At 47.3% G+C, this 12645-nt stretch overlaps 1 protein-coding gene across 2 annotated transcripts in view; it reads right to left on the reverse strand.

Moving 5' to 3' along the window:
- Nucleotides 1–24: 24 nt before the first annotated feature.
- LOC146796768 (uncharacterized) overlaps nt 25–12645 on the reverse strand; it is a 251019-nt gene continuing 238398 nt past the window's right edge. Inside the window, exon 10 of one of the 2 annotated variants that reach the window (XM_085629469.1) lies at nt 25–780. In XM_085629469.1, the coding sequence (XP_085485595.1) occupies nt 706–780 (75 nt within the window). In that variant the 3' untranslated portion in view covers nt 25–705. The remainder of the gene's footprint in view (nt 781–12645) is intronic. The other variant, XM_085629470.1, reaches the window with a different exon arrangement.

Raw genomic sequence — 12645 nt, forward strand, 5'->3', positions numbered from 1 at the left:
TTTCTTTCTTTACAGTTTGTTTTTAAAGAAGTTGAAAGTTTTTACTTATTATGAAGCTTTTCTCTCTTTCACCACTTTTTTTCCAGCTATTGGCTTTAAAACAGTCTAGTGCTTTTCTATGTGGGTGGGAAGCCACCTGGATCTCACATGAATGGGAAGTCTCACATATGCAGTCCACGAGTCCTCTAACATTGGCAAGGAAGTTACTTTGTCCTTTCACATGAGGCAGGGAAGCCACCTGGTTTTCTCATGAGAAGGAAAGCCAGCCACCTGGTCTTTTTGCATGGGCAGGGAAGCAACCCGGTCCTCTTGCATGGGTGGGAAAGCCAACTGGTCTTCTATCGAGCATAGAAGTCATGTGGTCATCTTGCATTTGCCTGAAAGCCACCTGGTCCCCACTTGCATGTGCAAGGAAGCCTCTTTCTCTCTAACATCGGGGAAAGAGACCTGGTCCTCATATCAGCAGGGATCTTTCGCCTGGGCAGTGAAACCACCTGGTCCGTTCACAGCATCTGCTTAGTCCACTTATTCCTCTTCGTACACCTGGCTGTGAATTGTTTTTCTGCAGTCACACGCTCGAAGTAGGGTGATGCCTTTGCTTGCACCAGGACTGTTTGTTGCAACACAGCCTGCTTTAGCAGCGATCTTTAATCATTCTTAGAGTCTTTGAAGTCCCTCGTATTCCAGCTCGCCTTCATCAGGGCATCATGCGGTCCAGCTTCTTTCCATGTTAACCAATTCCATCCCTTCGCAGTAAGAGTGGGGTCTTCGTGTTCTGAACTGTGATAGGAAAAAGAAAAGATAAGTTTACAAATTGGAGACTGTTATTTTTTTAAAGCACTCTACATGAATATGAAAATCTAACACACTGTTTCACGTAATAATATCTTCAAAGATTCCACACTTTCTATGCTTTAGGGAGGCCTCAAGTTGGTCTTTCAGTGTTTACACACTGAGCATAGCTCTTATCAGAAACAAATACGTGATGTTAAAATTTAAGTGTCATAGTGTTTTTTCATTGTTTTGTCTTGCTTCAATGGATAGTTATGCAGCAAATAATGAACAAATCTTCATATGTAGTATACAGTTCCTCGTTATTCTTCTAGCTACTTCTAACTACTGACTCCTCACTTTTAGAATATCCTCAGGTGCCAGGCTTAATCCAGAAGATTTTTCAGCATAGCCTTTGTGCCGCGGTAGGTAGCATCATGCAGCTCTTTGTCGACTCAGCTCTGCCCTGGAAGTGATGGTTGGTGCTGCATATATGAACCACTCAAGCAGGTTGACTTGCGTTCTTTTCTTTCCACACCTTCGTACGCAGACCCTGAGGTAGCAGCCAATTTGTTTTTCTCGTCAAATTAGGAGCCTTTTCTATATACTATTTTTCTCCAGTGTGTAAGAGAACAGAGTACTCTGAAAATACAGGGTTGAAGCCTGTTTCAGGCAATTGTCTGTGTCTGATCCCCACATGGTATGTCTTTGGTGTTTGGGTTCAGGCCTCAACTTCAAGTTGTGTGAGAAATATGCCCTTAAACAACTGAAAGCGATTCGGGATCGCAGAGCCAAGCTGCATGTTGCTGAACTCTGCAGAACGTCTCGTACACTCTGTTCCCACTCTGAATCAAGAGCACAGACCTGCTCCTGCAACAGATCTTCATTGTGGTTGAACTAAAAAAAAGAAACTTTAGGCCAAACTGGACTCGTCCCACTCGTGTCACTCTCCCTTTGAAAAGTCGTGAGGGTGTCACGGTGTTCCCCAATACCCTGCTGAGGAGCACCCTGAATTTCAAGGACTGTCTGTGATGCCGCAACTGATCGAGGCTCTCCAGGAAGTCATGTAGCACATCTTTGGCAGCGTGCAAGCTCCCTCTGGTGCCTATGGGTCCCATGTATCCACAGAAGGCCTCCTGTCTGGTTGCCACCTGCAGATCTGTCTTCATCAGTCTGTGCCTCCTGAATCCACTTTAGGTTCCCCCTCCACCCACACACCCGGTGTTTTATGTAGTGCGAACTTGACCCGAAGGTATCAGAGGGCTTTACATGAGCACCAGTTGCGTTACGGACGAACACATTCATTTTTGTTAGGCACGGGGAGATGAAGTGAATTGGCCAGAATCACAGGATGTTGAGCGTCATTGCAGAGACTCTAACCCGGTTCCCCAGATTTGAGATCGACTACCCTAGGCCACGTCCTCTCCAAGGTTCAGCTCTGGAGTAGACCTGACGTCCAGTAGTCGACCTGACATCCAGTATCGCAATCCACAGCAGTTCTCGTCACCTCCACTCTGGCCGTGATGCTAGAGAAGGACACTAATCTTATTGTCTTGTCTGCCTCTGAACCGAGTCAGTCTCGACTTTGACCCCATCCTGCGAAAATCCCAATACGACTGGCCCTTGTTAATTCTGATTAAGTCAAAACAGCACCTTTGCATAGGAACTGAATTCCAGCAATCCCAAGATGTTTTGGATAAGATTCTGACAAAATCCATCCAGCCTATGGCAATGATTGAGATGATTGGGGCTAAGTTTCCCTTCAGATTATAGATAATTTCTATTTGAAACCACAAGAGGCCACTGGACCATACACTTCCCTGGACATGGGGCTGGCACCTCCCCCGGTCCTCCAGCAGAAGAGACTGACTCATTTGCTGTGCTTGTCAGACATAGCAAACACAACATGATGATGGGCGGAGTGCTGAAACTTTTCAACCACTCACCCAGTCACAGATCTGGGTTTAATCCATCGTTCCTTTGCTCACTATGCCACCCCAGTTTGGACCCTACCATATGCAAATCAGTCTTGAACCTGTTGCTCATGGAAACAGTCCAGCCCGAACTGCCAGACCAGGTCCTCCCTGGACTGGAAGCAAGCATCCTAGGACCGGGTTCAGGGTTCCTCATCAGCCAGGCTAGCTTGAATCCACTGGCACAGTGAGCAAGGGACCGTCGTCTGGTCATACACTAAGCCACTTAGGGCGAACATAGCAAACGCAAGAGGATGATGGATGGAGTGCTAAAAATGTTCAACCACTCTCCCCCAGTCACAGATCTGGGTTTAATCCATTGTTCTTTTGCGTACTGTGTGTAGGAAAGAGGCTGGTGGTTTTCAGGGGGGGCCATCTTATGCCCTCTGAGTGCATTGTATAATAAATGCCACACTGGCATCAGTGTGGGTTTATAGTGCTGGGACGTTTGATATCAAACTTCCCAGAGTTCAGTAAAACCATTATGGTGCTGTGGAGTGAGTAATGACAAACTCCCTGACTATATAATCTTGTTCGAGGCATATGAGCTGCAGATTACACACTTTTGCATAGATCGCCATCTGGTGTTGGGCCCGGATGTTTGCAGTTTGTTTTTCCTCTTGGAAAGTCTTTGGAAGTCACGAGGTCGGTGACTCCTCCTTTGGATCGTATTGCGCATGGGCTTCGGCTCCATCCTCAGATTGTTTTTTTCCGCCATCGGGCTCTGATGTAGTCTTCGTGCTCCGGTTCCGAACATTTTCCAGTTCGACGATCGAAGCGGAAACCTCACCTCACATCGCGGTATTGTTTCGATCGCGATCTCCTCAATCAACGCACCTTCTCATCGACAAATCTTCGGTTCCAGTCGTCGACGGCGGCCTTCGGGCCTACCCAAACTCCGGTCCCGGCTGATGGAAAGAACTCCATTGAAGAAGTGCCCTCGATGTGGGTCCAAATTCCCCCACACCGATCTACATGAGGTATGCAACCTCTGCCTCTCCCATGAACACAAGGCTCGACTGTCCGGCCTGTAAGTCTTTCAGATCGAAAAAGACTATTCGGGACCGAAGAGCCAGAAGAAACATGGCACACTCCTCGACCTCCGTTCCAGTCGATATCTTCGGAGACGACATCGAAGATCTGGGACAGCAGCGCACCGAAGAGGACCTAGTCAGTGCTTCCGAGGCAGACGACTCAAATGTGGAAGACATCACTCCGGCGCAGAGGGTCGTGAGTACTATCCCCCCCCCCCCCCCCCCCCACACCCGCGCCAACACCCAAAAAGGCTTCGGTCACGCCTTCGCCTCCGGGCCTAAGCAAGACCAGAGACACTGCTTCACACACCCCACCTTCGGGCCCGGTGAAGAAGCCAAGTAAGCCTTCCGGCGGCTCGGGCTCAAAGCCAGCCTACCAGGGGTGCCAAGAAACACACTTCGGCACCGAAAAAGAAACCGCCCTCGACACCGAGCTCCGCACCGAAGCCCTCGGGGTCGAAACCCGGCGCTTCCGTACCGACTCCATCTTCGGTACCGACCAAGCCCCATAAGGCCCTCGGCACCGACACTTCCAAGCCGAAGCCCATCTCGGCGCCGACCAAGAAATCGGAGGATCCCAAGCCCAGTGCTAAGCAAACTGGCACGGACAAGCCTAAAAAGTCATCGGCCCCGAAGACTTCGGCGCCGACGGACCAAACACTGTCACAGGCACTATTTACACCGGATCCCTTACAAAAAACTCTCACCAGGGATCCAAAAACTGGACATCTGGCACTCTCTTCCAAAAAGACATTTGGACAAACCGGCTCCGCCTCCACCTCCAAAGAGGAAGGACTCTGCTACCTCTCCTTTCAGAATACCTTCCCCACCTCCTCCACCCTCTCCACCTCCGCCCCTCCGCCTTCTCCACCCCCACCTCATCGCTCTCCGACCCCGTCTCCAGACGATGATGATCAGGAGGACCCATATCACGGTATAGGGAATGTGCCCCAAGACCCCACCCCTACAGGATCCCCAGACCCATGGGACGACTACAGTAACCCAGATATCCGCGATGTCCCACAGGTTGACCTTTATCCTTCTAGGCATTCTCCACCGCGAGACTCATTAGGGTTCCACCATCTACTTCAAAGGGCGTCACACTATCACGGGGTAGAGTTGCACACTGACCCAGTGGAGGAGGATTTCCTCCTCGACACATTTGATACCACACATAGGTCTACCTCCATACTACCTATGCTTAAGGGGGTGGTAAAGCATGCGCCAGAGGTTTTTAAAGACCCAGTCAGGGCCAGGGTCATTAACCCACGCATAGAAAAAAAATACTAAGCTGCCCCCACAGATCCTGCCTATATCAAAGGGCCAGCGCCACTAGATTCCCTAGCGGTTTCCACTGCACGAAAAATAACAAATTCCCAGGCGTCAGGCGAAGCACCACCACCTGACAAAGAATCAAAGCTACTGGACGCGTCAGGAAAGCGCACTGCCTCACAGGCAGCCAATATATGGCGTATCGCCAACACCCAAGCGCTATTGGCCAGATATGATAGGGCACATTATGATGAATTGGAAAACAATGCACCACCTCCCTGAAAAATATAAAACTAGGGCCAATGAATTAATTCAAGAGGGTAAGACAATCACTAACACCTCTATACGCTGTGCCTTAGATGCAGCAGACACAGCCTCCAGGGCCATTAATACTAGCGTCCTCCTCCGTCGCCATGCTTGGCTAAGAATATCAGGATTTAAACCAGAGGTACAAGCCTCCATCCTTAATCATCCCTTTGACCAGGAACACCTATTCGGCCCAAAGGTAGATGAGGCCCTCGAAAAAATGAAGGACACTGATATGGTCGAAGTCCATGGGAGCCCTACAGTCACACCCTCCTAGGCGCTCTTTTCGCCGCTCTTCCTTTCGGAGTACATCTAGAGGCTACTCCTCAGATAACGCGTCCACTTCCTACAAATCCCCCACTCAGTCCATCTTCCCAGAGGCAAAACAAACACCGCCCGCTCTGCCACACCGCCTACCCAATGATTCAACCCCGCCCCCACCCCCGCCCCCCCCCCCCCCCCCCCCCCCCTCCCAGCTCCCTCCAGACCATCCCACTCCGGTCGGGGGCAGGCTTCAAAATTTCCTTCATGTCTGGGAGACCATCACCTCAGACAAATGGGTGACCCAAATTATTCGGTCAGAATACTGCCTGGAATTAACCCCCCCAAACATTCCACCCATGCAACGCCCAATGTCACAAGAACATTCCACAGTACTAAAGCAGGAGGTAATCTCCCTCCTACAAAAACAGGCAATAGAACACGTTCCCATCAATCATCAAATTTTAGGGGTCTACTCCCTATATTTTCTAATACCAAAAATGGACGAGACTCTACGACCTATTCTAGATCTCCGGCCCCTAAACACATACATACTCAGACCATTTTCACATGGTAACGCTTCAGGAGGTGCTTCCACTCCTCTCCAAGAACGACTTTCTCGCCACACTGGACTTGAAAGACGCATACTTCCACATTCCAGTACACCATGCTCACAGAAAGTACCTCAGATTTGTAGTAGACGGACAACACTACCAGTTCAAGGTGCTCCCATTCGGAGTCACAACAGCACCACGGGTATTCACCAAGTGCCTAGCGGTAGTGGCGGCACACCTCAGAAAACAGCACATTCACGTCTTCCCATACTTGGACGACTGGCTGATAAAAGCCACTTCATACAACCAATGTGTACACCACACCGCCACTACAATCCAACTACTTCACCAACTAGGCTTCACGGTGAACCACCAAAAGTCCCAGCTAACACCATCCCACATAAGCAAATACCTCGGTGCCACCATAGACACCTCAAAAGCAATAGTCTACCCCAATCCGGCCAGGATTGCAAGCATTCAGGCTTTGCGACAAAAATTCGTACTTCAACACTCCCTTCCAGCAAGAGTGTTTATGCAACTGATGGGGATGATGGCCTCTTGCATTTTCATAGTGCCTCACGCAAGACTCCAGATGCGTCCACTCCAAGAGTGCCTTAGCGTGCCAATGGAACCAGGCCCAGGGGCAACTAACAGATCTGGTGTTGGTAGACGGTCGTACCCATCGCTCTCTGCAGTGGTGGAACACTACAAACCTTTCCAAAGGTCGACCGTTCCTGGACCCAGTTCCTCAGATAATACTAACAGACGCATCGCTCTCCGGCTGGGGAGCTCACCTATTACCTCACAGTGCAGGGCACAATGACGCCTCAACAAAAGTTACTCCATATCAACCATCTGGAGTTACTAGCAATCTTTCTAGCCCTAAAATACTTTCAACCACAGATTTCAGGCAAGGCAGTCCTCATTCGCACAGACAACATGACGGCCATGTATTCTATTAAAAAACAAGGCGGCACACACTCTCCACCGCTCTCTCAATTAGCACAGAGCATATGGAGATGGGCAATTCCACACAAAATCTTTCTCCTAGCCCAACATGTCCCAGGAGTCCAAAACACCATGGCAGATCTGCTCAGCAGACAGACGCAACAGATCCACGAGTGGGAACTTCACCCGCAGGTTCTTCACCCGTTCTTTCAAATGTGGGGGCATCCACAGATAGACCTCTTCGCCACCCACTAAAACAAAAAATGCCCAAGCTTCGCCGCCAGATACCCACACCCATTGTCCAAAGGAAATGCGATATGGATGAACTGGTCAGGCAAATTTGCATACGCTTTTCCACTTCTCCCACTAATTCCATTAGTGGTGCGAAAGCTACAACAGCATTCCCTCACACTGATCCTAGTAGCTCCAACATGGGCCAGACAACCGTGGTACACCACGCTGCTGGAACTCTCGGTAGTACCACACCAGAATCTACACCTCTCACCATGCTGCCTAACCCAGAACCATGGAGAGATCAGGCACCCGGACCCAGCTCAGCTCAACCTTGCGATCTGGCTCCTGAATTCCTAGAATTCGGATACCTAAACTTTCCCCCTGACTGTATGAACGTCATCAGAGAAGCTAGACGCCCTACCACTAGAGCCTGCTACGCTGCCAAGTGGAAAAGATTTGTTGTTTATTGCCATAACAACACAATCAATCCTCTAGACTTGTCTATACAACACATCGTATGCTACTTACTCCATCTACAAAGGTGTAATCTAGCCTATACCTCCATTCGGATACACCTCGCAGCAATTGCAGCTTACCTACAAAACAGGCAGCACCTATCACTTTTCAGAGTACCTGCCATTAAAGCCTTCATGGAAGGCCTCAAAAGAATAATTCCCCCCAGAGTACCACCCTCACCTGTGTGGAACTTAAATATCTTTCTCACAAGGCTGATGGGGCCTCCCTTCGAACCTTTGCATAAATGCGAACTGCAATTTCTCACATGGAAAACAGCCTTCCTTGTAGCCATCACTTCCCTTAGAAGGGTCAGTGAGATACAAGCACTTACCATACAAGAACCTTTTCTTCAAATGCACCAGAACAAGGTTGTTCTCCGTACCAACCCAAAAATTCATACCTAAAGTCATTTCCCCTTTTCACCTAAACCAATCTGTAGAATTACCAGTATTTTTCTCGCAACCTCAGACCGTTGCAGAAAGGGCTCTACACACGCTAGATGTCAAACGAGCCTTACTTTACTATATCCAAAGAACACAACCTTTCAGAAAGACCAAACAACTGTTTGTCCCTTTCTCTCCACCACACAAGGGCAACCCCATCTCAAAATCAGGGATAGCTAGGTGGATTGTAAAATGCATCCAGATTTGTTACCACAAAGCAAAACGAACGCTATCCGTTCCCCCTAAAGCCCATTCTACACGGAAGATAGGGGCTTCCATGGCTTTTCTAGGGAACATCCCATTAGATGATATCTGCAAAGCAGCTACATGGTCAACACCGCACACTTTCACTAAACACTATTGTGTAGATGTGCAAACCAAGCTAGTGTGGGCCAGGCTGTACTAAAAACATTATTTCAAACCACTGCAACAGATACCGGTGGTTGCCGCTAAGGTTGGGAACTGCTATATAGTCTATGCAAAAGTGTGTAATCTGCAGCTCATATGCCTCGAACGGAATATGCTCCTTACCAGTGTGCATCTGTTCTTGGCATGTAGAGCAGCAGATCTACACACGCCCACCAGCCTCCCCGGCTACCTGTATCTGTTCCAGTCTATCTTATTTAGATACAACACACATGGGTTTCTTCACTGTTGTTACTACGCTCCATCTTTCCCTGCTGGCGAAAAACAATCTGAGGATGGAGCCGAAGCCCATGCGCAATACGATCCAAAGGAGGAGTCACCGACCTCGTGACTTCCAAAGACTTTCCCAGAGGAAAAACAAACTGCAAACATCCCGGCCCAACACCAGATGGCGATCTATGCAAAAGTGTGTAGATCTGCAGCTCTACATGCCAAGAACAGATGCCCACTGGTAAGTAGCATATTCCTTATGGCTTTAGTGCACTTGCAATGTATGAGAATGGACTTAGACACTGTAGGGGTACAGTGCTCAAGCAACTGTATCCTCCCCAGTGGTATAGTTAGGCTGTCCGGAATTCGGTTTAAACCGATTATCCCCGACAGTACCCTACCGCCTAAAAATCAGCTGACCTGGTTTAAACCGAGTGTCACTGATTTTCCACATCCTTATAATGCTTGGCCACTTGAGGGAGCCAAAGCAGTACAAAGCTGAACTGTACTGAAAAGGTTACTCTGGGAAGTTTAGAACAACTGAAACCTCTCAGCTGCCTGCACTGGCTCTTTTTGATGGATTTCCATTGTTTGTTTCCCTGTGCTGCTCGTTAAATTGTGCGGATTTGGATAGTGTGCACGTGTGGTCTTTTTTAGTGCAGGAGCTCAGGCTGGTGCCTCTAGAGCTGTTAGCATGCTGAATTCTGGAGGGGCACCTTTGTATCTGTGGAGAAGCGCTAATTTAGTCTTCACCCTGAGCACAAAGCCCACAGGGATCAAAGGGCTTCAGCCCCCAACCCACCCTCCCACCCCCTCCCTGTGTGTGTCAGCCCGGGCTGAGACAGCTTCCCGGGCGCGCGCAGAGACAGGTTTTGAGCTGCACCCGAGTAGTTCACAGGTCTTTAAAAGACCATTTACGTGTTAATGAGGCTTTGTTGTTTCCTCGCTCCTTCATCTCCACTCTGCCTATTGCTAGAAGAATTGGCCCCCAGCCCCCGAAATGTGGCTCTAGTTGCGCCTGAAAAGTCCTCCACAATTGTTATCCCTGCAGCTGCTTACGTTTGCATTTTCCATTAATATTCTTAATGCCAACATAATCAGTTTTTTTATGTTTATGGCAGATAGGAACCAGCCCTCGTTCTGACTAAAAACGTTCTGACTAAAAACGTACACAGTTTTAATTTAAACTGTGCAGTGCGTGCTGCACCGGAGTCACGCTGGTGACAGACTGGGGGCTGACTCTGCAATAGACCTCATTAGTAATTGAGTGTGACCCATGACGCCAGGGTGCATTTCCTGAAAGCCCATGGAGGAGGGGAGGGGATTTGCCACTGTGGAGGGAGGGGAATATTGAAATGTGCTTAAAAACAGGTGTGAAAAACTTGCAACACCACCGCTCAGTAACTGCTTTCCAGTTACAACTGGATCGAGGGGATAGTGAAAATCATTCACCACAGCAAGGTCACCTGGCACGTTGTGTTCTAGTCGGCTGGAGACTTACTTAATCGCTTATAAACCTGAAATTCAACCAGCACGTTATTTCACCTGATGTAAAAAATAATCTAGAACGCGGTCTCCTTTAAAGGTTAGTACTTAGTATGGAGACTGTGCCTCATCTGATTTTCAAATCCTGGCCCACTCCCCCTCAGGGCTAATCCCCACCATAACCACAGCCCACGTGTCTCTTTTAATTTTTGTCAGTTATCATGTGATGTTTAACCTGACAGTCACGAGGTGTATATTGGATTCATATAAGACACCTCTTCCTTTGTTTTTAGTATCTTAGGTTATTTCTGTCGACCAGATTTTATGATTAACTTCCCAGTACTCACTCAGTGTAGAAATCTGTGGCTCAGATTTTTAAGAGGAAGATGCACATTTCAGTATTGCATTTATTAAATTTCCCAGAGACTGTTTCTGCTGAAAAGTGTACATGTGCAACAGAAATGAAAGAATAATTACTGGATGCATTGAAACTATCTTAGAGGCAGAACTTAATAGACCAGTTCCAATGCTGGCACTGACTAGGGAACTAGGTACCCCTGGCAGCTCAGCAGGTGTTTAGTAGTCTGTACAGCCACCACCAGAAATGCTGCCCAACTTGTGTCACTCAATCAATAGGAGGCACTCTTCAATACCAAATAAATGAAAGCAGTGAACATGCGTGCTTTTAGGCAGATGTGTTCAAGTTTGAGATACTACATATTTTAATTAGCATTTTTCGATACATTCACATGTGCAGCAAATAAAGCAAAAGTAGTTGTGTGGGTTTTCTACTGCAAAACATCAATATGAATGTGTAATAACATTTCCTACAGAATTTAAGTTTCCACCCAATTAAAACACTTCGGTAATGGTTTGCATTGTCAGTAATACATTTTTCCATCCCAATGTTCACAGATTGTTAATTACGCAAATGCTTGTTACCATAGCACTATTTTATCCTATGTCACAAATGTCTATTTTTAAATCACACAACCACACTGAGAAAGCATACTCCATGTAATGCATATTCACAAAAGACCAATGTCTTCCTTAAAAGTTCTGTTAGGCGAAATGCAATTATTTGTTCAAACCATTTGGTTCAACTGTAAATTGTATTTATTTAGCTCTGACTATCCCTAGCAAGGCATTGAAGCACTCTGCAGCAGCAAACAGCACACTACTTCGGAGATTGAAAGTTCGCTCAGCACAAATAACAAAGATTTACTGTGTCTCTAAATAACATTAGAATCAGAGGCTGATTGGGGGACAATCAAAATCAAATCCATCGTTATCTATTTAACAGGCATGTGATGGAAACAATACAGATAACCCTAATCAGTATATACATTTGTAATCCCGATTTCCCGTAAATCTATGACCATAATATTGTAGGACATTTATTGAGGGGGTGAGTACTCATCTCAAGTAATACCCATAACCCTGTCAGGGTGAACTCTTAAAGTCACTAAATTGACCTGAGCTCAAACCCCTGGTAGCTATACTAAACAGCAGATGGGCTTCATTTAGATGCAATGTGTAAAGTATTTGTGCAGTACTAAAACAGCAATAAAGTAAAAACACTACACACAAAAAACCCAACCCAATTTTGAAAAACAGTACATTTTAATAATGACAACTGACACCACAACAACAAAAATCCAATAAGGGAAACTTGGAGTTATGTTAAGTGTGAAAATAGCACTAAAAAGCTTTTAAGTGCCAACCATGATCATCTGGTTGCATTTGACTGGTACCTTGGCACAAGCTATGGCAGACCGCAATGGAGTTAAAATGGAAGTAAAAAATCCTCAGATGGCAAGGCAACAGGCTGTGGCCGAAGAGGGCCTTAGTTGTTGGATAGCTGCTGGGCGAGGTCTGGGTGAAGTCATTGACATTTGGTGGAAAATCTCTAACTGAGATTGATTTGAATTTCACACCCAAAGAAGGTCTCTTGCCAGTTGGATACTTTTTGCACCTTCGCTAGTGAGGATTTATACCTCCGGACATAGTCACTTTTTTGGACCTCGTATTCTTCCAGTGGGGCAAGGCCGTAGTCTTAGATCGCTCCACAAGGTGAGGTACCTTCTACACCAGGTCCAGCTGAATTGGATTTGATGCTGCAGAAAAGCTCAGAACGGGAGCAACCCAATTTTTGGGTCCGTGTCAATGCAATTTAGTCAGAATAGCTTGGCAGGAGGTCTTGAAGATCTAA

Source organism: Triturus cristatus, chromosome 10 (assembly GCF_964204655.1).
Source record: "Triturus cristatus chromosome 10, aTriCri1.1, whole genome shotgun sequence".
Lineage (NCBI taxonomy): Eukaryota > Metazoa > Chordata > Amphibia > Caudata > Salamandridae > Triturus > Triturus cristatus.